The following is a 27,351-nucleotide window of genomic DNA, read 5'->3' as shown; positions in this document are numbered from 1 at the left end:
TGGTCAAGCCTGCGTGTTGAATCTAAATCTGGGTCCTCTAACACCAGTTTTTCATGGCTATTAGAAAACCCATCTCCATGTTCTGTCACTTGAGCCCTAAGAGATTCTGGTCAGGTCACTTGACTATAAAAAGAGAGAGAGAGAGAGAGACATAGAAGGGTCAAAAATCAAAGGTCTTCAAAACAACTTATCCACCTAATGGTCATTCAATTCAAAAGGTTCTGCCGCCTTCTTTGCCTAGAACCTTGCCTAGTGAAGAATCCCCTCCTTCCTTGAGGAAATTTAATTAAAGGATTATTCTTTGGTTGGCATAGCTTCATCATCTCCTAAAAAACTATCTGTTGCTCCGTCTCGACCAAGTTATGTCCTTTGCAATCAATTGTTATATATATTTTAAATCGTTGTCTTGATTGGGATACCTTTGAGGCTTAGAAGAAGTAGATGATTTATTCTTTTCACATTACTTCTCTAGAAAGTGTCGGGTAGATGCATGTTCTTTCAAGTATCATTTGCCCTTAGGTTGATTGGTGTTTTGTATTTGGTTTATCTTAATCACTTGCCATCTAACATGACAGATCTCATTAATATATGATCTCCTGTCAGTTTGGCCGGGTGAGAACTTTCCTATCAAGACAAAATAAGAAAGCTGAAAATTTGAGAAATGGGATTAGTTTTAGGTCTTACTGCTACATCCACAATCAAAGCTGAAGATGATTCACAGTGTAATCTCAAGAAAACAAGAGCACAAGAACTTCTAGAACACCTAAGCTTGAATATCCTTGGACAATTTAGTTTCATGTGCTTAATTAAAGCTAGAGTAGTGAACCCAAGCCCTCCGCTACCATCAGTAACCTAAGAAAACATATCTTCTCATTCAGATCATCACCTAAAACACTTGAATAGACTAATCTACAGAACGGGTAGAAAAATTAAAGGCACATAAGAGATTCTTATTAATTCTTTCTTATGCGCTAATTGGTACGAGACTAATCCATCATGGACTGAAGAAGAGATAAACAAAGTTCACAGAGAAAGTGGAAATTGTTTCAGTGCTAGATGAACTGTAAGGCTTTGAAAAAACAACTTTCAATTTGCTTTTCTGCACCCTTTTCCAAGAGAGAAAATTTCCTTTTTCCTTTCCTTGTTCTTTAGAAATTGTGTCCCTCCTTTTTACTGTCCCTTTCATTCCTTTTCCTGGAACTTGCATATTGAAGCATTGCATGTCGACCTCTCTCTTATTTTTCCAATGGACTTGGTAATCTTGGCTCATAAATCAGTTTTTCTTCAATATGTAGATAAAATCATTTTGAACTGATTACTAACAAACATCATAACAGTAATTAGACTGCCAAATCACATATACAAACAGACGACTACAGAAAACATCTATTCCAGTGACCTACTGGAGCTTCTGCTAATAAAATTGGCATATGAACTTCGTAACTTCCCCAATTCTAGCCTTTTCAGAAAGACAACAAACAACCTGACAGACTCTAATTATGCTAGTATAGACATCACCATTAAATTCTGAAGCAGTAGAAGTTTTTGCTAATTTTCAATCCCTCTTTCTTTATGTTATACAACCCACCAGAGATGCATCCCTTGAATTCATCCTTCTATGGTAAAGACAAGCAGAAATCATCCTTGAATTAACAGCTGACTTCTTGAAGTTCTTGGCATCTCATATCCTTTAGTTGAACCATTCCATGTAGTTGTCTTCAGATGATCCGTAAGTACAGTAGTTATACTCTTCAAGCAACAAGGGATCAAGAGAGAATATAAATTCTGGGTCAGCCCAAGTTTGCTGAATATTCTCTTGGATATAAGAATTCCCAGCAACATATGGTTCTGTCCAGAAATCTCCACTGATTGCTGCAAATTTGTCTGATGGAGCAGTATCATAAACAATTCTTGAGGTGGACGAATCACTCAGAGATGGTACTGGAGACAAAGGTGGTGAGTTTTCTAAAGTTTGGGCTGATAGAACAGTGGGAGGCAGGGAATTAAACTCGAATTCTTGTTCACTGTTGCATTCATAAACTTTTTCAGATGAGGTTTCTGGATTTGAATCTGGCGAGTTCAGATTTTGTTTGCAGCGTTTTTTGAGATTGGTGTGCCAGTAGTTCTTGATTTCATTGTCTGTCCTACCAGGTAATTTAGCTGCGATGGCTGCCCATCTGCAAGGGGGGAAAATTTTCAGAGTTCTATCTGTGTGATCAGCTTAAGAAACCAGAAAGAAAGAAGATATACTACTTTATTAATCCATACTCACTTATTTCCCAACTCCTCATGCATATTGATGATGATTTCCTCTTCTTCTCTGTTGAAATTCCCTATTTTGATATTTGGCCGCAGGTAATTCATCCATCGGAGTCTGCAACTCTTTCCACATCTTGACAGACCTGCAAAGAGAACCAAAGAGTTTATAGTCCATGAACATGGAAAAAGTTCTAATATACTGAATAAGGAAGCTTCATCAATCCATTATCAGAGACTTGAACCCAAAAATTAGTGATGAATGGATATGGAATTTTCTTTCTCTTTGCTTCTACCAAGCCTTGAATCTTTGACTTGGATTGAGACAGCAAAGAGGCTTGCACTTGACCAGATTAGAGAAACAAACCCAGATGAGAACATTCATAATATGATCTCAGAAGAAGAAAATAACACCTTTCTTCAAATGCTAACAACCTACCTGCGAACTTGGGAAGCTCACGCCAGTTCCAATGGCCATATCTAGTAATGTAATCTACCAATTTCTTGTCTTCTTCAGAAGTCCAAGCCCCCTTCTTTAGTCCATTTTTGTCACAACAAGGAGTTCTCACCATTTCTGCGATGTGGGAAAGAAACACTCGGAGACTGAAAGAAACCCAGTGATGAAGTCTGGAACCCCAACTAATTCTCCTCAGCCATTAACCAAGAAAACTGCTCGTCAAAATTTATATTAGAGGATTCGGTTACAATAGAAACAGAAAATTTTAAAAGTTGTGCATCTTTTTTCTTTTAAATAAAAATGTCTTCACAAAAGTAAAACTCTTGGGTAGCATCTGATTGGCTCCTTCCTTTTCTTACATGGTTCAAGGATATTGCTAGGAAAGTTAACAAAGCAAAGGAATTGCTATTTACACATATTTCATGTGTAATTGCTATTTACTTGCCCTTCTAACACTGTTAACAGAAAGACGTCAACACGTAACCTTCTCTCTAGCATGAGAAACCATCGTCACCTTAATTTGTCCATACTTGAATGTAAGGAGAATTTTCTACCCAGACAAAAAGAATACAAGGACAAAACCCTTTAAAAAAATAGGCAAGTTGTAAAATAAGGGTCTTGCAGTGAAGGGTTTTCAAACATGCTTTATTACTCTGAGAGTTTTAAATGAAATTGAAGGAGAGATTCTTTGAACCTTCTACAGAAGCAATGGATAAAGAATTGGACTTGACTTGATTTGATTCCCATCTGGTAGATGAACCGGAATAGGCCAAGTAATCCCAGCCGTCCATTTGGGTTCACTTCCTTCTTGAATACGTGGCAGTTTCTTAGGATTGTTGCACCCAAAAAAATAATAATAAACCACAGGAAGAAGGAGAGGGTAACTTGTTGAAGAGAACAATGGTAATAGTTCCACTCATCCAAATCCAACAGATTAAGATTTGATACTTTTAAGGATCATATCAGGTCCATTTCTTATATCCATTTCCTTGTGATGTGTGACATGTGTCACGATATCATGTCACACATCACATCAAATGGTAGAAATACATTTACAAGTCACATCAATCAATTTTTTTATGTAACTTATAAATGAATTTCAACAATTGATGTGATGTGAAAACACATATCACACATCTAGAAGGAAATGGACTTGATAAATTTTTCAATTTTATAAAGGTTCACATGAAAAAGTCAAATAGCTCACTTCTTGGAGATTAAAATCACATGTTAAAATTAATATATATATATATATATATAACAAAGACAGCTCACACTTGACACTCAATATATGTAAAACTGACATAAGATTCCTTAAATAAAAACTAATTAATCAATAACCATTTAAAAAAATAGAGAGAACAACATGCATTTGCACGTGCAAGTTCTAACCAGTGTATATACACGTGCAAATGCATGTTGTTATCTCTATTTTTTTAAATGGTTATTCTCTCTCTATATATATTTATTGAGTGAGAGAGATTTTAAAATTCAGTTCTCAACGTCACAAATACATTAAGGCTGTGTTTGTTTGCTGGAATAAAGGTGGGGTGAGACCAACGGGGGTCGGTCCAAGTAGCAAGCAACTTGGTCCACTAAAACAAGGTTCCGGTATCGAAACATTGTGGATGCAAAAAATCCCCGCTGGGAGACTCACCCACCACAGCCAGGTGTGCGACCCGGGTCGAACACCAGATTAGTCAAGGCAAAGCCTTAGAACCGGGGTTGGCAACCAAAAAAACAAAAAAAAAGTGAGGTGGGAAAATTCTTGAAAATAGTGCAAATTTCTTAGTTTTCCCTTAAATCCCAAAATGATAAATTGTTTAGTTGCTTGGAATGGGAAAGTGAGAGACAAGTTTCCTCTGGCTAATGTGGCGTTTAATTTTCCCACCCCAAGCCATTTTAAAACCTGCGGGACTTTGTGGAAAAATCGAGAAAAGTAAAAAGTAAGATCCACCACTATTATTTTTCCACAAAACCCTTTTCTTTTCTTTTCTTCTCCCTCACCCCACTACACATGGGATCCACATGTTTTTTTTTCCCACCCCACCTTTGCAAACAAACGCAGCCTAATGGGGAGAGGAAGAGATCTATTGGACTATTCTTTTCCCTCTTACCTTCATCTTTCAGTTTCACATCCCATTTCTCTTCCCTTATCCAATTTTGTCATTTTCCGAGATTATGTTGCTACTGTTGTTGTAGGACACTAAGTTCAAGAGAAATGAAGACTTTTTTTTTTTTTTCTTTTTCTTTTGGGTAGAAGAAATGAAGACTATTTCAAGTATGCACCTTTCAACACCAGAAAGTAACTATTTCAGGTTTCCTCTTTTCAATCCCATTCCAACCCAGCTATCTCAGACCCTACATTTGCCTCCAATTCAGCTTCCAAATTTGACTCAAACGTTCCAGATGCCAGTAGGAGACAGCAACTACACTTTGTCCTCATTAATGTAGAGAAAGTTTTCCTTCACCATTGACCAAGGAAACCAATGACCATCATGGCATCCATGACCAAAGGTATAGGTCCTATTTCCGAATGATCAATAAGCATTGGAAGGAAACCAATGATCCATGTCCAGGTAGAGTAACTTCTTCACACAGTCCAATGGTTGACCACTTAAGAAATGATCATCTTTAGAATCAGGGTCTACTCGAATTGTAAAGCAAAGCTCCTTTATCAAAGAGTGACAAGCAATAGTGAATGTTGACTCAAGAGCCCACACAAAACTACTATGATGTAATTCTCTTTAAAGTTGTTTTTTCCCTCCCTAAATCCTTGAATGGTATACAGTAACCTCTCTAAAAGATTTTCAGATCATCTATCTAAACAAGATGCAGAAATACATGCTCAACCAGCTTCACAGCAAGTAATTTAATATTCACAAATAACTTACGAAAGCATGAATAAAAAAGGGACAAAAGAATGTTTTATTCTGGTAGAAAACTGCGGAATTTGCAATGAAGCTCGGCGAGAACTAGGCACAAACAGCTCCATTACGACCCCCCAAAGCGTTCGACAACCACAAGAGTTACAAGAACCAGTGCAAGTCACAGCTCCATCCTGCATTTTCAGCTTTTCAGTCTCTCAAAGAAGTATAGATATCCCATGTCTTTCGGGGGATTAACAGATGCTCCAACTTTGTTGTCATTGAAGATTACCCATCTCCCATCTTTGTAAATGTGAGCAACGTAGTGCCCGCACTGAGTAGAGGTACCTATGTGGCTTATTATTCCAATAAGCTTGTACCCTGCACAAATGTGAAACCAGATCAACATCCATACTGGACCAAAACAAGTGATGCAATTAACAGATTCAGCTCAGACAACCAAATCACTGAAAGGATCTGCCAAGAAGGAAGCGACTTTCAATTTTTTAATCATTCATGTTTCCCACTGACTTAAACAACCTAACTCCAATTTGCAAAATATCAACTGCATTGGCCTAGTCAACTCGGCATTGGCTGGGATCCATCCAATCCTGAGTTCCCAGTCCCTAAATCTTTATGAAAAACACAGTAAGTTACACATGGAAGTAATAGAACCATTTGGAATCATGATGTTTATATGGTTTGCAGAAAGAGAAGTCCGAGAAGTCCAAGAAACTAACTTCCTCCTCCATCAGGTAGTGCCTCATCAGCCATACTGTGCGCACTGCTAGATGTAGTATCCATGTCTGCTGAAGCAGAAACCTGGGGGTTGTTGAATATCCAGTCGGTGGCCTTCTCAATGTCCCCACCCTGTCAATAGTTGAACATCAAGATGCAGTAGGGTAAGCTATATCACTGGGAGGTAAATGAAACAAGCAGGGAATGGAAGAAGAAATTCTTAATAACAAAAGACAAATTTCTGAAATGATATTGAGAACCGCACCGATGCTTTTAATGCTTTTCTAGCAACCTCGTCCTCAAACCCAAATGAAACCAATGTATCAACTTTTGATTGATCAACAAATGATAACAGCACCTCAGCAGTCTGTGCCTCTTGCGAAATAGGATCATCTATATCTGTAAACAACGAAGTACATCAGACCAGCTACCCACATAAAATTAGGCAATCACACATCCTTTTGCATGCCCGAAGTAATCAATAATGTGGTGGTCTGTGTATTAATGCCGTGATACCTGGATCATTCATGTGAGAAAGCAACCAATTCATTGCCTCCTCCACTCCAGTATTAGAGGTGTTGATGGCAGCTTTCTGACAGTGAAGATAGTTAAATCCCATATCTGCAAGCTGGGATACAATATCTTCATTGGCTAAAGGTCTACTTGCTTCTACTCCACTCCCTGCAACTGCCAAAAAAAAAAAAAAAAAAAAAAAAGAAAGACTAATTTGATCACTTGTTGGAAACCATGAGGGCCTCTCTTCAGAGGTAAGTACTCAGACATCCCAGGTAGGAGAGACTGCGATGAATCTAATTCAAGCCCCAACCACAAACCTCCTAAGGCTACTATAACAAGGACTGCTTCAGAAACCTCTAAAAGCATGGTTTTATTCTGGTTATCCTTTTCCTGTCTTCAGATTTCACCAGTGTAGGTCCCTCGCCAACTCATTTTAAAAGCTCAAATCCAAAAAATGGAAGGAAAAACAAAGAAACAGAAAAACTGAAAGCTTGACGAGGAACTCAGTCCTACAACAAGAGAGCCCGTTTGGGGGGGGGGGGGGGGGGAATAATTGGCATATAGATATGAAAGAATTGTAAACATTATTTTATTTAAAAAAAAAAAAAGGCCCTTCTCTCTTTTTCAATAATCAAAGATCTCAAATGCACTCTGTTCACCTTATATGAAAAGGAGAACTGTTAAAATGCACCAAAAAAAGGAAGCAGTATTGCAATCAGACAGGAGAGGGGGGAAGAGGGGATGAAATCCTTCATGTTAAGTTTAGGACTTGGTTCAAAATATCCAATGATTAAGAAAATCAGTACTCAGTTAAAGATGTACAAAGAAGAAAGCTGTTCATGTACTTCCATTTCTTCCCAGCTTCCAGAGAAAGGTTGGGAGGCGAAAAACCCAAAAGGAGACACTACCAAGGCCTCACTTTTCATTTAAAAATCCCTCATTAAAGCCAAACATTATCCTCGTTCCAAAACAGCAGAACCAAAATAATGTAATTCATTTAACCAAAACAATGCAACTCATATATGAAAATAACAGAAATTCCAACTTATCCTAAAGAAAATAACACAGGAGTTTACTTTGGAATTAAGATCCTCACTAAACTTAGATTTTTCCACTCAACGAGTAGAACACATGGATCATCAGTACCAAGTACCACCGAACCAAACACCTAATCTTTGTTTCATGGTTGCAGTGGGATACCAAGAAAAGAAACTGATTTTTGAACTGTGCAGGAAGTGAGTAATACTTTTCCATGTTAACAGACCTGTTTCAGGTAGAAGTTCTTCTCCCGGCTGAAGACCACCACTTCGCATGTGACTAATATCTATGATATCAGGAACATCTATATAGACATCTGGAAAAAGAGAACAAGGCACCTGTTAATCCAGAACTTGAGAAAATATATGTAAAAACCAAGAAAACACAAACTGATATCAAAGATACCAAGCTTTTTTGGCACCCAGCCTGCCTCCATAACAAATTTCCGCATATGCAACACTAGATAATCAGGAAATGAAGTCAAGCCTGCAGTTCTGCAAAAGATAAGGTAACTCAGAACAGTTCTAGTTGAAGGTTCTGGTAAATTGGACTACTTACACACAAAACCTTTAGAGGGAATGAGTAAAATATTTGCCAAAGTTGAGCAAGGTAAAGACATTGGTCATCTTTGTTGCTACACCAATAGCAGGGCATTAGCAAAGCCTGGTTTGAAGGAATTTATACATAGAAAATTCTGACTTGTTCTATATTAAGAATTCAAGAGGTCACATACCCAACAGGGACCAAATTGATGAGTTTGCTGCCACTCAGGGCAAAACCAAGATTCATGACGTGAGGTGCATCACACATACCCATTAACCGATAAGTCTCCTAAGCTTTACAAGAACATCAAGATAAGACAAGTTGATGGTGTTTATGAACAATAAATAGAATAACAAAGCTTACTTAATTGCGGTTGTCTTAGAATTCAAGGCAGCACTGTAAAAATCATGAACCTCCTCTGGAGCTGAAAAGCTTGCCAAACATGCTTCTAGGGGAACCCTTGGACGCACAATTTCCTCTGCAGATCTGATGGATTAAGATAAAATAAGTAGGGTACAGGAAAATGGAATCAAGTATTACATTGGATGTTTGTTGATGTAACTCACAACTCCTTCCCTTCCAAAGTCTTTTCTGCTTTCAACCTGTGAAAGGCTTCAAGTTGTTCTGAATTCACAAATCATAAGACCATTAGGAGCAACTTTATTATGTGACCAGTACATGCCTATTATTGTAGGAGTTTACCTTTATTAACAGCCTCATGCAAAGGAATATTCAACGAGAGAATGCAGTCAACCCTTTTATTGTAAGCAACTTTTCCAGAAGAACACTGAAGTCGTTCTTCAATGCCAAACTTGAAACTCCGTGCAGGATCCAGCTCAGGTTTTCCAGCATTAACTCGTTCAACTTGATCAAGCAGATGTAGGAAGAACTCCAAAGCATCCTGAAGGAAGTTAATGCCAAATTACCAAAATATAGTCTATTGAAAAAGATATCATAGAGTGAAATTTCTGCCAAAATACTGGAAACCCAGTCAAATAGGCACATCATGAATACAGCCATGCACCAAAAATAAAAAGAAACACTACCAATAACTACCTTACTCCTTCAGCAGAGCTGTCCATTTATAGCTTTCAATTCTTAAGAGTAGGAGGCATCTATAATTGATTTTTTTTTTCAGGGGTAATAGATGTAATTGACTGCAAACATGGGGGGGATCTATATGTAATTTCCCCCCAAAAAAATTTTATTTTATGTGTGAAAGTCATGTGATACATGTCAACCAACCATTCAGTCAGTACCACTTTAGCATGGGATTCAGGTGGCATGTTATGCAGGATAAGTACTAGTCCAACCCAAAGCCTGCACTTCATGGGACCAATACACCATGACGCAACACAATGATTTTTCCCTGAGTCAGAAATTTTGCTAAGATTGGGCAAAAGACCTATCAGGACATTCCCCATACTTACAGGTCTGGAAGAACCAACTATATAACACACAACCGCCACAACCCTCCCCAAAAAAAATATAAAAATAAACAGCAGCAAGCCTTATCCCAATTAAATGGGTTGGCTACATGGATTCTTGCCTTCCAATCAGCTCTGTTCGAGGTCATACTAGATACAAGGCCTAAGCCACGCAAATCCTTTCCCCCACGTCTCTTAAGGTTATCTTAGGACTATCCTTAGTTCTTTTAATTCCTTCAATTTGGATTAAATCTTTTTTCCATACAGGGACATTTACTGGCCTCCGTTGAATGAACAAAGAAGTCCAATTAGACATACCAAACTACCATTTTCAATTCACAGAATTTTTGAGGATAGCAGCAAAACCTTTCCCTTATCGATCAATTGAATGCAAGAAAGACATGAATCCGTAATCCAACAACCCAACTGAGGCAGATAAATCATCTAAAGGTTTATTATGTCAGAATAAGCTTTAGATTGGTTATGCATGTGTTAGACCACTGAACCAACGGTTTTCTTTGTAACAGGTCAAATTCAATGGGCCCAAATTATGAATAGAAATCACAAAAATAAGGAGTAAGACCTGAGTCTGAGAGAGACTACCTATTTTCTTCTTCCTTTTTTCAGTTTCATATTTTATCTTAATGTGCTGGTGTTGGGAAGGTCAAAAAAGATAGTCATGGGAGGGTGGGTCAAAAAATAAATAAATAAATAAAAGAGGAACGAAGCACCAGTCAAAGCAAGTATGAAGCAAACAATGTAACTAATTGAAAAGGATACCAGTTTTGATAATAACTAATTTACGATCAACACGAAAGAAAAGTAAGCATGTCCCTTTTCAATTATTTCAAACAAGAAAAAGTGCATAAGGCTGGCACTAGCAATGTCCTTTGTCAGTTATCTTCTCTTCCCCCCCCCCCCAAAAAAAAAAAAAAAGGGAAAAAGAAAAGGGTGTACTAGTGCATCAGGGTACCGCCACTGAATCGTTTATGGAGGGTCATAATGTGAAGTCTTAAACCTACTTTAATAAAGAGGCTGTTTCCAAGATTTGAACCAGTGACCTCTTGGTCACGATAGAGCAAACTTTACCACTGCACCATGGCCCACCCTCTTCATCTTTATCTGAATTCATTTCTGGAGAAATTGGCTAGCTACACTAGATAGCATAAAGATTTAACATACTGAAATCACCAGCTATGATGTTGAAAAGCTTTACCAAATCCCATATGATTTGGTTCCTAACTGAAGTTGTTACTGAACAACCAAAAATATCCCAGCATCTCTCTCTCCTTCTTTCCCTTCTTTTTTGTTTCCTTATCCAACCTTTCTATTATTATATTTTTTTTAAAATTAACCACACTCTCTGCTTCTTCCTCCGACAAAGTCTGCAATGACCCGCTCCCCCTCACCTGACACCCCGCCCGACCTGGAACCCCCCCCCTTATGCAAACAGGACCCACATCACTACTACCCTCATCACCCAGCACTTCTTTCCTCTCCTGCACACTTTCAGTTTTCCTCTTTCCTGCTCGCATTGCTTCTCTTCCCTGCAACCCAACCCTGCCAAATCATTTTTTTGTTTGGAACTAAGCCTTCAGATTCACCCATTTGCCATCATCCAATGGCTTTACCTGTCTCACAAACTTTGAAGCCATAATGTTCTGCCTCTCCAGGGAGAACCCTAGCATGGGTGCTAACTTTCTTGGAGTTCAAGATCATAGTTTCAAGCCTCACAATCCTTGGGGAATTAAAGTACATTTCATCAGATGTGATGAAGGTGCTAAAGCTTTATTAGGTTATGTGGCACATATCAACAGCATGGTAAATTAGTTATGTGGGGTTCCTCATCATTTTTATGATGGACCATGTTCAAATGATTCCAGAAACATTACGACAAGACTTTGATACGAACAACCAAATGAATAAACTGCCCTTGAACTGGGTAAAAAGGAATTGAACAAACTGATTATTTGCACAAGACTCTTGTTATCAGATTAGGGCTAAGACAACAACATAGGTTGGAGCGAAAAGGGCAGCAGCAAGAGATACATTGCTACATTGTTGATATTTCTCGAAATTTTCTAATGAGAGAATGTCAATATCATCAAACAGGCTAAGGAATTTATGAAATCTGAGCAAAAGTAGGTAGAGAGAAGACAGGTTGTGGTCCCAAACAAAAACATGCTGAAAATTAGACAATTTACTTGAAACAATCCCAATGGACTGCAACGGGTGCCTTCTTCCTGCTGTCTGTTTACGCGTGAGTTTTGTTTTTTCTTTTTTCTCCCCCCCCCCCCTTTTCTTTTCTTTTTCTTTTTTTTTTTTTTGGGGGGGGGTGTTGGGGGTGTTTGAGCCTGTTAAGGCTGCAAAACTGCTTATGTTTTTGAGTAGTGTGCAACAACCTAGAAGCAAACTTTTTTCCAGCAAAAGATAAAAGCCCTATATTGCAACCACAGGTTCTAACAGGCAAGATCACTTAGTGGGGATCATTTCAGAACTTTTGTGGATTGACCACACTCAAATGTAAAATTAGAGTTCACCAAATAGTCAGGGAAAAAAGGATAGATGTTTGAAAATAATGGTCACGGTAACATATACACGCAAGAACATACATGGGGATGTAGGCAACTACATTTAGACTTTGAAATCCAACAAACGGCTAATCTAGACAAATTAACCACCCAAACAGAAATGCCACATCATCACTACATATTGTATAATAAGGATGGCCACTTTGGTAAGCTTATCAAAGTGGACTGTTCTGATTTTTTCCTAAAATATTTGACAAAAAAACTGTATGTTTCACAGCGCAGCTCAATAAATCCTAACATGGGTAAATATATGATTTCTGGACATTAATCTATCTTAATAGCACTAATATAATTCAGGGCCTACATCAGTAACATGAGCACTCATTGCATTACCTGCTGCCGCATACTAGAAAACTCAGGATGGCTAGCTGCAATAACTGCTTTAAACATGCGAGGAGGTATTCCTTCTTGTTTCTGGAAAACAGAAGCAATGGATAAACGTAGTCAAGTGTGGAAAAAGAGAGTTCTATTTAAAAAATAGATAAGTAGACAAATATGCTCTATTGGAACATAATGGTCAATGTGAAACAGTGGAGAACAAAAAAAAATAGAAGGGAAATTCTTCAGTCATTGATAAACAATTTGTTGTCCAATACTCGACGAAGTTAACGCAAAATATACAGATTCCGAAATCAATACTGTAATTAAACAATTGTATCTGTTTCCAATCTCCAATCTACAACAGGTAGATCTATAGGGTGTACACAAACACATACTTCACAAGCAATGTATTTTTCCAATTCAAAATGGATTCAACCACGGAACACTCTGATGTGATCAATTTTTCATAAGGATATTGAATAGTTAAGGGTAAATGGTCGGCATGGGATAAGGTAACCATGAAACTTTGATCGATGTACCTTGCAGCTAGTACTGTTTGTTGACCATAATTCATGAATCCAGTTACCATAGGGAGCATATCATGAATATCTATGAATAAAGAATTGTGAAATATTAGTTACAGCTTCAAGAAGAACTGTCAAGTGAGACCTGGATGAATTGCACGGTGTAAAATAAGTATTAGAGCAAGATGAAAAATGTCAGCACATCAGGTCTTCTAGGATTCAAGATTCTATAGGAATCCTTCATTTTCTAATCTTTAGTTTTTGTTTCTTGGAACATCAAAAGCCAAAAACATCTGTTGATAGGCATGTTCAAATAGAATCTTTGGGAGGCACATATACCTACGCCCATGAAAAGGTGACGAGCAATTCCAGCTGCTTGACACCTCCAAAATGATACGAAAATGCCACCGAGTTGAATTTTACATTCAATTTGAATAATATGCCATCCCATATACCAGCATCCACCCTCTTGGAAGCCATAAACATTGGTATGAACTCTAAATAAAACAGTGTGTTGGTACTGCTGTGCACCCTCTTCATAGTCTAAGCATTGATATGCACCTTTCAGTAGTCTTGGATATTAAAACTTTTCAACTTGGCCAACTTGATTTCAGCTAAAAATTCACTTCTGAGTAGGGTCCATTGGGTCTACTTGAATGGGGAAAGAAAAATCAAACCCTATCTGGCCGCATCGCATAACTAGGATTACATCAAAACAATACCAAGAAGAAGATAACCCATATATAACCGAAGAAAATTAAGATAACAAGTTCAGACACGACCAATTTTACAACATAAATTGGGCCCAGTAACAACGTTTATATGTAATCCTAGCCTCAGTTAACCCAGTCTGAATCGGGTCAACCAATGTCAATTTGAATTTTAGTTAGGATGGCCCAGATCAGTGAAGTTTAGCCTCAGGATAGTTGGGAACAGTCAAGTCCTGTCGAGATCTCCATTGGATCTATATCCCATTTGAATTTGACAAGATTCTACCACCTAATACTAATACAAAGATCGGAACCAGATTTTAAGAGAATATCTAAGGGAAGTCCTATGTAATAACGTTGCAGATCAGATTGAACAGCTGACTACTATATTTCATGTTGTCAAAAGCAAAGTACTAGACTCCAAGAGTATGCAAAGTATACACATTACACACACAACTTAGAACACTTACATCTGATTATCTAGACATAGCCATTTCAACATTTAGGTTAAAAGACAAAGTGACATCCTCTATAACAGACATGTTGCACATGACATCAACAATTTAACTGCATTTTTTTGGTGGAATAATTTAATCTGCATACCTCCTCTGCCGGGGCTGAATATTTTCCAGACAGCAAACCATGGCCCAGTTTTGTCCTACCATTGAATGCAAAAACATGGTAATTAGTTCTGACTTTCATCAAACCAGCACAAGGCACAACTAACCCTAGTAACATGGTGATCAACAGCTTTGAAATCTTAAAACTTAATCAGGAACATTTAGGACAGAGAAGAAAATTAATGATCAACACCAAGTTGAGAAAATTAAGCCTGACACATTTTAAAGAACATCGCACTATGCTATGTTTCAAGAGCCAGGGAGTTTTGGTAATTTGAGCTATTGAGTCCATATTATGTGTAAGTTTGAGTTATTTGAGTCATTTAAGGAAAGCAGCTTGGTTCTGCTTCTTTTATTCTCACTCTTAGCAGCAGCCAGGATACTTGGCAATTTCAGCAATTTGAGTTATTGAATCCTTCCCTGTGTACCTTATAATCAAAAGGGATTTTCTTATTGATGCCACCTTGAGGTTTCAAATAATTTGTAACCTTACTTTTTTTACCCTTTTAGTAAAAAACATTTTTTTCAATGCAAACAAATAATGTCATTTCACATGTACACTTGAAAAATGTGCATGACAATGAGAGCTTTGAAATGACATAGTGCCAACTCAGCTTCAAAATATTTTAGAAACTTTTCTAACCTAATATTTTTTGATAATAAGACAAGGGGCAACTAAAGATGGTGTCAAGTACTAAATGCAATAATAAGTGTTATTTAGAGAATATCTTACCAAAATAACAAAGACGTAAATTGGTTAAAAAATAGCAAATCATTAAGCAGAAAGCTTAAATTGTCCTATTAACCCCACCGGATAAATATAATCCATAAATGATCCAACTTGGAGAACCAGTTCAAAAGGCCACATCTAAAGCTATTTAATTTAATTATTGCCAAAAATATTTCCATTATTTATTTGAATTTGTGATAGACATTAGCTACTACAGTCTACCAAGCCCAAGAATGAGTGCTTCAGAAGGACATAACTCAGCTGCTCTGACATTGGCTACCCGTAAGCTAGGTACGAAATAAGAAAAAGATCAGGGGCAGGAGGCCCTGCTAGAACTGGATAATCTCTCCATTGACATTTGACAGTCTTTTTAATTTAAAACAGATCTCAGAAATGATATCACATGAAACTACAAACATACTGGTTTTTTATTTTTTAGGATAAATATGTTATCATTACCAAACCCCAAAAGGGGAGAAAAGGAGAAGAAAATGCAAGGGGGGGAAGCAACCAACAATCAACCAGGGCGCTGCAAAGACCCCAGCTAACAACAGTAAGCCTGTTCATTTGGGAATCCAAAATAAGGGGGTGAGCAAAAAGCTAACATTTAGAGAAGACATCAAAGCAGATGGCTTTCCAAATCGAGTCCAAAGCCCAAGAGTTGGAGGTCCATCTCATTAGGTTACGCTCCCACCATAAGTGAGAGACAACAGCACCAACAAACCAACTTACCGCAAGGTCACCACCATGAGAGCCAAAGTAAGACTGCAAGATCTTAGATCCAAAACCAGTCCCAAGCAAACCCAAATGAACATCTAAAGTGAGGCCAACTGGAGGCAACAACTTTCTCCCAAATGGAGCAGGAGATGGGGCAAGAGAAACAGAGGTAATCCACATCTTCAATTCAATTCTGGCAAAGAATACAGTTGGGGTTAACAGGGATGTGGCAGCACATCAGGAAAGGTTGGGTTGGAAGGTAGAGGTTAAGGGCCTTCCAAACAATGAAAGGCATGGTGGGAGCCATGGCCTTTAAACCAAAATAGGGGGTGCCAGGAACAACTTGACCAGGAAATAGGAAAGGTTCCAACGAGAGGCAGATGAAATGATGCTCGAAGGGAAGGGAAGCCAGAAAGGTTGGTCATGAGGTAAAGGGTGGAAGGGGGAAGAGAGATTCAAACCCGAGTTACACCTATTGATTTAAATAACAGCTCAACTATAATACTATGACAGCCTTGGTGTTTAAAATTGGTGCTAGGGTGCTAGCAAACCCTAGCCAACCTTTGCACATTCCATAAGCATGCATGTAAACCTCTTTACCACCTAAATTAAGTAATTTCATACCATAAATTAGTCAAGAGGTTCTATCCAGCGTTAAGGTATTGCTTTATATTGGTATCAGTACTGTACATCTCAGATGGTATAAAATGTATTGACTGATAGTCTGATACTATAAGATATGACCAATACATATTACCATTCACCACTACCATTTGTGAGTCCATTGAAGGGTTCAATGGGTGCTAATATGTATCAATACAGATCGAGATGAATCAGCCTGTGCAGCTTAATACGTACCATATCATCAAAACAAGCCATTCTGATTCACAGATTCAGTTACAAAGAATAATTCACACCAATATTAACCATGAAGCTAAGACAGCCACAATATAAAGAAAGTGTTTTCTTACAACTGTGTATTCAGGTCTAGAGTTGGATCAGCAGGAGCACTCCCAAATGCCTGCTTCAGGCTCTGTTTCTTGTAATACCTGATAGAAGAATTCGATAATTAATAATTAATAAACTAAATAAATGAGGAAACCTATTGAGCTTCCAAAAAGAAGGTGAATAGCTATAAGCAGTGAAAAGTAAAACCAACCTTGAAGAGAAATTATCTGTTGAGAATACTACTTGCATTGTCGCAGCCAGATAACAACTGTAACAAGCAATGTACCAAGAAGAGTTAAAATTAAATAATCTGAGAATGAAAAAAGAAAGGCACCAAAACTACCTGTTCCCAAGATTGACTAGTCCAGTGTAACCAGGCCCAAAAAGCGGTTCTACTTCTTCTCCACTTTCTTGTATGCGGTTCCAATCAAAATTGGTATTCTGGTCAAGTTCCTTCTCAGCAGTTGTCATTTCCGTCTGAAAAAAAATGAAAGATTAAATTTCCTTTTGCAGTGGAAATAAGAATATGGTAATAACCACCACAACAATATAATGCAACACGACTACATATAACAGGATGATGTTGTACAAAAATTGGAGCAGGGTTGAAAGAAGTCAAAAGGTGCATTTGGACAGTTATGTGATCAACACATTCCTAAAAGGGGGGAATTTTATAGGGTAGTTATACAACCAGCAATTATGCATCCAACTAAATCCTTGAGCAGTGAAGAAGCAACATATATCAAACTTAGTGTAGCTGAAAACGATATGATATGGAAGAGAGGTAAAACTACTAAAACATAAATAAGGATTACACAACATAGGGCAGCTAATTTAAGAGTAGCTCTGATAAATGATATGTCAAGAGAATGTCATTTGAGTTAGCATGGATGGATATCGCGGAGGTTTTATTCAGATTAGACAAACAAAAACAGCCGGGGGCAAGCCTAAAATGACCCTAGGATGTTTAGTAAGGAGAACCATGCATAGCTTAAGACTACCAACAAGTATATCCTGAACAGAGCTGACTGGAGAAAGATCCATGTAGGCAAGCCCATTTAATTGGAAGTTGGAACTAGGCTGAGTTTAGTTGGTTTAGTTTCAAAGAAAGCACTCGATCGTCAAAGTGCAGTCCCTTAAGAGTCATGGAACGTCATGGACTACATAGGAGTTATGGCAGTGCATTATACAGTTTTCTTTCTTTCCCCACTTTCTTTGTTCTTCTTCTTCTTTCTTTTTCTTTTTTTCCTCTTTTCCGCGCGCACAAGAGGGGGGGGTTTAGAGATGTTCCCCACACTGAGGGAGAGTCTTATCCTAAGTTAGTGAGTCTTAGCTGTTATCTAGATTGATTTACTTTCAGCTACTTCCATATTCAGTATTCTATTCATAATTCTTAATGCATCATAAATGAAGGGAACCAAATAATGCAAAAGTCGTCCTTGAACCAAGGAAACCAGTGGATTGATCACAGCCAGGATCAACAGTCAACAAAATGACGATGAAAAAACTGGAATTTTTGTTGCCTTTTTCCCCCCAGTATGCATATGAAAGAACATTGAAAAGGATAGGACCAGGGCCACAGGTGCTGGGCAGCAACCCTAGGCCTTCTTTCGGTCCTTATGGGACTTGCTGGCTCAAGTGGGACTGCCCCAAATTACCAAAATAACCGTGGTGCCATCAATACGCTTTAGTGCTTCTGGGCAGTGCTGTGGGCTGCTGGTCCTGCATCATTTTATGTGTACAATTAACTTTTAATGAAACTTGCTCTCCGATCACCTAGGAACCTACACACCCAGCACCTCGTTGTCAATCCGCCTTCCAAGACTAAAATGCCTAACCATTATGTAGTCAACTTGATTGCACCTCCAGAAATGCACGTAAAGAAAGAAATGACTAACCTTTTGCAATGATGAGAAGTCGATGCCAAAAAATGCCAAATGTTGCGCTAAAAGGGGATCCATAACAATTTCATCTTCCGGATAAGAGAAAACATCTGAGCTGCCATAACGGATAAGCATAATTAAATTCAGAACATGTATCAGAAGCATCAAATAACAACCGAGCAGAACGCCTAATAGAAAACAATAAGATTTAAACCCCATTATTTTATACGTTGTTGACCATCTCAAAGAGAAAGCTGGTATGTTTTTGAAAAACTTATAATTACTAATCAGCAATGTGATGAATCAGAGAATAAATATAGAAAATCAGGTTTCTACATTGATAAGACAAGCAATCTATTGAAAGAAGTCTTCTGACAGGAGACATGAAGAGACGGGGTTCAAGATGAGCCTGCAAAACATTTTCACGTCTGCAGCAATGTTCCTAAGATCTAAATTCACTCAATTAAAGGATGCAGTTCTTTGCAATCAGAGATGTCCAATTTCTTGCTAGAACATTTTAAATAAAAAAAAAAAAAAAAAAAAAAAAAATAAAAAGGAACTTATTCTGATGGAATAGAATGGTTTAGCAAAGCCAAAACACGGAATTCAAGGAATCCGACCATACACAGTGTGTGAGCAGTCACGTATTGAAAGTCAGTTGCTAAGATTTGGTTGATGGGGGATGATATCTCAGTCCCACATGGAGTAATCTTATTGGTCGTGGTGTACTTCTCTAGGGCCTCTTTTATGCTTTAGTGGCAAGTGCCAAAGTCAATTTAATAGCTGAAACCACCCATGTTCTTTAGAACTTCAGCTTTAAAAACTGGCTTCAGTTGGAGGATGTTATCCCCTGAATGTGTGAATCTTTTACCTGCAGTTTTTTTACACTAATCATACGTCAGTCTTATTTTATTGCAACTAGTGCTACTGAAACAACCCCCCCCCCCCCCAAAAAAAAAAAAAAAAACCCAAAAAATCCCCTTCCAAATTAGCTTCCTTTCAGGGTGTTCTGCCCATTATCAGCAGGATTAATACCACCTGTGTTCTACCCATTACCAGCAAGATTAATACCACTCCTGCATCAGAGACTTTTCTTTTTATTAAACTAACTTCTATACTATATTCCAAGTACTTATATGCTGTTGGGAAAGTAAAGCAGTATTAAGTCCGGTACAAGCAAGCCTCTTGGCCCACAGGGGTTTGGCTATAGGCAAGCCCAAGACAAGGTCTATTCTGGCCATCAGTCTAAACTACATTCTCATGTATTTGTGTAAATAAGACCACTGACTGGTCAAGCCAGGCTTCTGCTTAAGAGACCCATTGAACAGCACTTCAAAAGGGAAGATTTTGTAATGATTTGTGGTGCCAATGGAGCCCCTCTCTAGCCAAGGGCAATTTTCCATATTTCCAGACAGGCAGGGGCATTTCTGGCCATTGTGTGGGTGTTCTCTGATATTAGAAGAGCTTTGGGGTTCTTTTACCGCAATGGCATGGACCCACCTGGGAGTAGGCATGGTGGATTTATGCTGAAATCTTTCCACTTATCTAGCTTTTATTTTGGTACTTTCTATTTAATGTAATGACGTGGATCCAGACTTCCAGTGCTCAACCCCATACCTCAGATTGTTTACAGGACCAACTGTTGGGCAACTCAGATCATAAGAACTCATGACAAAACTGTACACTTTTTAGAGTTTTGCAATTACAACGGTAGAGAATTGCGATGTCGTAATTAAAAGACAATTCAATGAAGCAGAAAACCTGCAAGCAGAATGTGTTTGATGAGGAAGGAGTACTTTGGAAGGAGAAATAAACATTAAAAAGGACTACTTAGCAAAGGTGAGGGCAATCAATGCAAACACAGATTAAAAGGACTAATAAATCATGGGAAAGGGATGTTGTCTTCTTCCTTGAATGCTCATGACACCAAAACAGCAACTGTGAAAGAGAGGTCTCCCAGACTCCCACATGAGAAGCCTGATGAACTGGGGGTCTAGGCATACTAATGCACAATGATGAAGCCTTGGCAGTATCATCTAGCTTAGTCAACCACTGAAGATCCTAATTTCAACCTGAACCCGAATCTGGCAATATCAATGGAGATGATGATCTGAGAGGGTGATCATGTTTTCTGGGATAGGACAAAGGTTACAATCACCCTGAGAGGGTGATCAAAAATTCCAAAACCAAAACCCACATAGATGGTGTACAGTAGAGATCAGTCAGTTGCACACGTCTGCAACTGTAAATGTTGACAGTGGAGGAAATAACTTAAAAGATCAAGAGAAACAATGAAGAGAAGGAGAAAAGGGGATCGCAAGAGCAGTCACAGCCCATAAGAGGTTTTCAACCAACAAATCAATTCATTCTTAAATCTGATAATCTTTCCTTACGAGGAAATAACTTAATTCTTCGTGCAACTGTTACCCAGAGAATAGTTTCACTGTTGGATGATTTAAGTGGAGCAACAACGCCTGCGCTATTGAATAGCTTGTGACTGTAGGGTCTGTACTGCATTGAAGATTTCCCTGCAACTTCACGCCACGTGATTACAGCTCCAGCCCACTGATCCTAATCATGATTTGAAAGTCTGCTGACCTCCTAACAATGGCATTAGGGCGATCCAAAGGCTGGTATAACCACAGCAGAGAGTTAATAATTTGAGAATTCATGCCCCTAACTTCAGATATTCTTTGACATCTGTTGATTCAGCCATCAGTTCGAGGTCAGATTTTAAGCAATTAAACTACTTTCAAAGTACTGCACCAGTTCACCCGAATCTTCGAGAGGGATTTCAGCCCCACGTGAATGGCTGGCTGATTAATTCTGTACCTGCTAATTTTCCCTGCCTTTTAGCCTGTTTTCTGACAGCAAATAATCTTCTCCTGGTTTTGCCTTATCTTGTCTGTGGCTGGACATTATTCGAATCACAGTAGATGTAGCTGTATGTCTGGATAGTCTATTAACTCGTTGCTTTATATGCCATTAAGAGCTAATGTTATTTCCATTGCTGGGAAATGGGGGTATAAATGCTGCTGTTAGCACTGAAAATCCTTATTGTGCAATAAGTTTCTAATTGTCTAGTTGTGTATTGGTTCTATATTAAAAAGTATTCTGTTATAAAGGAAGTTGAATGTCAAACAACAGTTTCCTCCTAATGGTTTACATGGTAAAAAATGCATAAGAGAGGGACTCACATCAGAGAAGACAAGTTTCCATAGAATTTGTAATTATAAAAGAGGGGGGGATCTGCTACCTTTTATTATTGTTATTTATTAAGAAAAGAAAAACCACAGCCTCTCCCTTGAAAATAAATATATCTAGGATAAAAAAGAGTAGTTATCAATGCAACAAAGGATTATGATACTGCTGGAAATCAAAAGATAAATCTGAACTATCCATTTTTCACCCTCTCCAAAACAATGTAAACAGAGAGTGCACAGTTTTGTCTAGAATACTGGTACACATGCATGCCTGATAAGAGGGGGCATTGGATTGAATTAGAGACTGAAATTAGGCAAGCGGCTAATCTAGACCATGTCCACTCTATCTGATGGTTAGAACAGACATATCATCTGTCCACTAGGCAGCATATGTGCCTAGTGCCGTTTGTAAAATTACAGACTCTTGTGACAACAGCAATTCATAAATTAAAGATATTTGGAATAGAAGATAAAGAAGGTCACTAGTTTTCCCTTCAAAGTATAAACCATGCAAACCCGGTATTCGAAATCCTAATTCTAGGTAATTATATAGAAGCATAGTGGTAGTTCCATACTTTGAGAGACAACTTAAGACCCCTTTTTGAAGACAAATAGACCCTGGGATTGAAGCATCCTTAATACTTAAGATTCACACAGCTTATTTGGAATTATGTTTGAAAAGTGGAAACATATTGTGAGCTGGGGCTTTTTGGTAGAGATAATGAAGTATGTTTTAATAAGAATGAGAAGAGGTTACTTTTAAACACACAACCGAAATAACCAGGGCACAAACCAAAGTGGCTTTGATGGAGGGAACCTCTCTCCTGACGCACCAATCAGTTCAATAACTTTTAGTGACGAATAGAACTTCCAACCAAACATTCATACTATAATCCCAGAATAACGAATAAAAGAAGAAATCTAATTCCTACAACCAATGCCAGCAGCAGAATAGTAACAGATCTGAGTTCTTGGTTCTCATGGACTTGGTGGGTTCTCATTTTCAGATTCAGAAGTCCGAATCACCCAGGGATCCTAAGTCAGATATTTCAGGTCAAAAGGGACGGAATTTAAACAGGTTCATCAAACAGCAGATGGGTTGCACCTATTGACCAGGACAGGATAAAATGAACAGTAACAACAAATGGTTTCAACCCCCCCCCCCCCCCCAAAAAAAAAAAAAGGAAAAAAGAGCAAATAGAAGAACGGAATGAAGGAAGAAGAAACATAAAACAGGAAGGAAGATGGAAAGGAGAAAAAGCAGTGGATAAGAAATACAAGGACATAATGGATAGGGAAGAAGGGATTGCTGAGGGAAAGGAAGACGACCGCACAGCCAAGTCTTTCCCATTTACTGTTACTTCAACTCCAATTCAATTTTCATTCATGGTTGTCAAGGCCTAGGCAACTCAAATTGTAAAGAGCTTGGATGCAAGGAGAGACCAACAAGGCACCAACCTAGGAAACCATAGTTGTTAAGCACATAGTTTGCAATCTCAGTACCAGATTCAGTAGAACTGAGGTTTCAACCCAAAAAGTCCTCAAACTCAATGGAGTCAACAGAACTCAACTCAGTCTCACTAAGATTCCACTGGTTTCCCCTGTGAGAGGGTTTGGCGTTTATGACTTCAAATATTCAAGTTCCACAGGATTTCTTGTCGGAAACATGGTTGCAGCACCTCCTCCACATATTGAATATCTCCTACTCCATCTAGTGGCATAGTGGTTGGTGCTTCAAGTCCCAAATTGGAACTTTGCTCTTCTTTCATTTGACCATGTGAACTTTGTAATTTGAACCATGAAGATGAACAGATGTCATGTAATACATTTTAGGCATGTTTGCAGTTTGAACATTAATGTATTTATAATTTTGAGTACGTGAAAGCGTAGAATTAGCCATTTTATTGTGCATTTTCAGGTAGCAGTTTCAAACTTGGGGTCCAACATGGAACTAACATTTGCAATACTTCTTCATAAATCTGACGCCACCAATGTTTACAAGGTCTGAAGTAGGCTGGACGGCAAATCTCATTTTCAAAAGACACTTAAAAGCACACTGAGCTGCCATTTAGTTGACGGGAGAATTCTCCCAACTTGATCTTAGTTTTATGGCCTAGCGAGATCACCAAATTCGATATCTTGACCATGGTTGAGGCAGGCAGACGCCGCCTAGGCAATGCCGTGACAACCATGTCTGCAGTCCAATATGCACTCTATTCTCAAACCAAGCCTCACTTATGTACAACCAAGAGGCAATCTTAAATCAAACAAAGGCCAACTCAACTAGAAAACTAACAACTCAATCTAATACCCTACATGGCCAACCCAAAATAGAACATATCACAATAAATTAAAAGATCACCAGGGCTTTCCCACTTACAGTTCCTACAGCTCTATCTCAATTTCCATTCATAGTGGTCAACGGCGTAGCAACTCAAGCCATTGTAGAAGGCTAGGATGCAAGGTGACATCAACAAGATGCCTGCCTAGGCAACCATAGTAGTTAAGGCGCATAGATGCTGCCTAGACAATGCCTTGATAACTATATTTTCATTCCAATATGCACTCTAGTTTTGATCTAAGACTTAACTGTGCAGAAACAAGAGGAAATCTTAAATCAAACAAAGGCCTACTCAACTAGAAAACTAACAACTCAATCTAAAGTCCTGCGCAGCCAGCCTAAATTAAACCTATCACCATAAAGGTTCCGAAGCGATCTGCTATCAACCTTTATTAGACCTGAATCTAGCTTTAGACTGGGTTTAACTAGATATGGGTATCCAGAAAAGATCATGCTGCTCCAACCATGACAATGCTACTGCATCAATAAATTAATTTTTTCTAACTTTGATAAGAAAAAGTTAGATTCTGGACATATAGGGACCTTGCCTACAGAATCCTGTCAACCAGATGCAACTTGGTTTCTTTGTTCAATGATTGCAAGAAAAGCATTCGAAGATCAAAATAAAATTAGTCTACCGAAAAGAGCTAACCAAGCATAGAAAGTAAATTAAATGTGAAATGACAACACAACTAGCAATACCCAATCAGTCAATCACACAAAATAACTTCCAATTTATGCCACATGTATCTGGTGAAATTCAAACAGTCAACTCGAGCACATTCAGCAGGATGATGATGCACATTTTTTCCAACTTAAAAAACTCCAGATGGATGATAGCATTACCTGCTGCTTCCAAATCAGCCGTTATGGTACCCAGCTTTACAGCTAGAGGATAGTTAGTCTCTTTATAGTGTTCAAGTGCATGGTTGTTTCCACCACTACCATCCCAGTTTTTTCTCCCACAAAGAATCATTCCATCCGTTAAATTTAGCCAAAGATTATCAGTCTTGTCACATTTGCAACATTTCCACCCAGATGGAGGCACAATGACACCCCTGTCAATCTGTTGAAGTTCCATGGCATAAGCACTAACTTGTTTCTTATCAGCTGTCCAAGATGCTACTTGTTCTTTCCTCTCAGCACCTTCAGCCATTAAAATAGCATCAACAGCCAATCTGACCTGTAATTGTGATAAAAAGTACCCATGGTAAGATACAATCTGAATAATCCTCCTTTGAAATATTAAGAACCAAATGAGGTTGAAAATAGCAGACCTTTTCTGGCAATTCAACAGAAGGAAATGAAAGAGACACGAATTCTGGCAATACGATGATGCTTTTAGTTTCTTCATATTCAGGTTCATTGTTGTCAAATCCACCTTCAACTCCTGCAAATAATACCTAGTTGCTTAGATGATATTTCTTCATACAAACAGTCAATGAAATCAAAGATCGCACCAGTGATAAATGACTATATACAGAATTCAACAGTTACCAGAGCTGCCCTCCATAAAGCCAAATATAATATTTTAAAACTCTTAAGTGCACCTGACTGCAAACAATCATTAAGTAGTGAACTGGCACATATGCTTGGCTTGCTACGAAATTCATAGGTTTGTCCCCATTAAAGTTAATAGGCAGTCAACCCTTGAGCATTCAAAAGAAGCACTAAAGGACCAAGCAGGTATGATATAAGTCTTGACAGTTGACATATAACAGGGTACAGGCATAGAATGAATACAACTTACACATTGAGAGGGGGAAGATTGGTAGAGTAGTTTCAGCTTGTATATTACTTTCCATCAAAGGTGTAAACTTCCCCATCTTCTCAGTCAAATGGATCAGTTTCCCTCTCTTAGTCTCTTTCTGTCCGGTTCTTCATATTCCATACACAGAACATAGTAGAGGTGTGACAAGAATAGAAATGGAAAACGAGAACGTACAAATTATAGTTTTCTCAACAGTCACCAATTGAAAAGCCAGTTGAACCACAAAGTGTAAGTATGTATATCTATTTCCACTAACATGTTTCAAGCAATTGGAATATCAGTTAACAAGATGGCAATAACCAATTAAGTTATACCGTTACTGGAAGAGGTGCACGAGTTTTATATACCTATTGCAAGAAGGGTCGGCTTCTTGAGAGGTCTATCCTCAGGCACCGATTTCTTCGTCTGCTTAATATGCAAATAAACAGGATTCCCAGTCTTCTCGTAGTTCCAACCCACATAATCTTTCCCAAACGCGAGAAACGAGTTCATATCTATAAACAAACCACCCTCCGATTTCTGAAGCTCAAAAGAACAGCCATCACATAACAAAGCTTTTAGAAATCCCTGCCTAAAGAATGAAAGAGCGTCTGGTTTTCAGAAAAAAACAGAGAATGCATAGGTTATACTTACCGGAGAATCGAAAGAAATACAGCATTCTTGTTTGTAAATACGGTTGGTGGGCTCTGGAATTCGAACTCGAGAAAGGTTCGATCTGAGCAGCTCCATTGGCGTTAACATCAATCAGTACACAGATAGGGTTTATAATTTAACAAGCGAAGATGGGAAAGGGAGGGGATAGATTCGATTAGGTGAAGATGGAAAAGATGGATAATCTAGGGACTAAAGACAGGGGAGAAATGAAAAAGAGTTATTGCAGCGGAATCTGTTCTTCGCCCTATGCTCACTTCAACTATCAAGCGCCGAAAGAAAGAACGAAGCTTTTTCCTTTTCTGGTCTCTGTCGGGCACTTCGGTTTCAAACGGAGTCGCAAGAACTGAGAAGACTGCTTGCTTGGAGGAAGAGCTCTAGGAGACGTTGATACCCTCACCTAGAAATTAAAAACAAAAATAAAGTACCACAGACAATTACGTTACTACCCTTCAGGTTTACCCTTTTCATTAGCTACCCAAAACGTCACTATTAGGGT

General features: G+C 38.4%; 2 protein-coding genes across 2 annotated transcripts; both read right to left on the bottom strand.

Annotated features, from left to right (window-relative positions):
- Positions 1-1,423: 1,423 nt before the first annotated feature.
- On the bottom strand, positions 1,424-2,897 carry LOC149004451 (transcription factor MYB14-like). The gene is made up of 3 exons (XM_089169447.1): positions 2,696-2,897; positions 2,273-2,402; positions 1,424-2,177 (listed from the first exon to the last, which is right to left on the bottom strand). Exons 1-3 carry the CDS (start codon positions 2,826-2,828, stop codon positions 1,691-1,693), a joined length of 750 nt encoding a protein of 249 aa, XP_089025573.1. The 5' UTR covers positions 2,829-2,897; the 3' UTR covers positions 1,424-1,690.
- A 1,922-nt stretch (positions 2,898-4,819) lies between these two features.
- On the bottom strand, positions 4,820-27,247 carry UBP14 (ubiquitin-specific protease 14). The gene is made up of 19 exons (XM_089167696.1): positions 26,835-27,247; positions 26,549-26,720; positions 25,708-25,820; positions 25,277-25,613; positions 18,902-18,996; positions 17,347-17,480; positions 17,215-17,271; positions 17,027-17,104; positions 14,592-14,646; positions 12,767-12,847; positions 9,118-9,316; positions 8,982-9,039; positions 8,779-8,901; positions 8,278-8,366; positions 8,099-8,188; positions 6,835-7,005; positions 6,584-6,717; positions 6,321-6,450; positions 4,820-5,961 (listed from the first exon to the last, which is right to left on the bottom strand). Exons 1-19 carry the CDS (start codon positions 26,940-26,942, stop codon positions 5,783-5,785), a joined length of 2,403 nt encoding a protein of 800 aa, XP_089023822.1. The 5' UTR covers positions 26,943-27,247; the 3' UTR covers positions 4,820-5,782.
- Positions 27,248-27,351: the final 104 nt, after the last annotated feature.

The sequence above is a fragment of the Hakea prostrata genome, chromosome 9 (genome assembly GCF_041222555.1).
Source record: "Hakea prostrata isolate BN-2017 chromosome 9, UWA_Hpros_2, whole genome shotgun sequence".
NCBI classification, from domain to species: domain Eukaryota; kingdom Viridiplantae; phylum Streptophyta; class Magnoliopsida; order Proteales; family Proteaceae; genus Hakea; species Hakea prostrata.
Note: the sequence above shows the minus strand (reverse complement) of the source record. Positions and strands in the feature narration are given on the sequence as shown.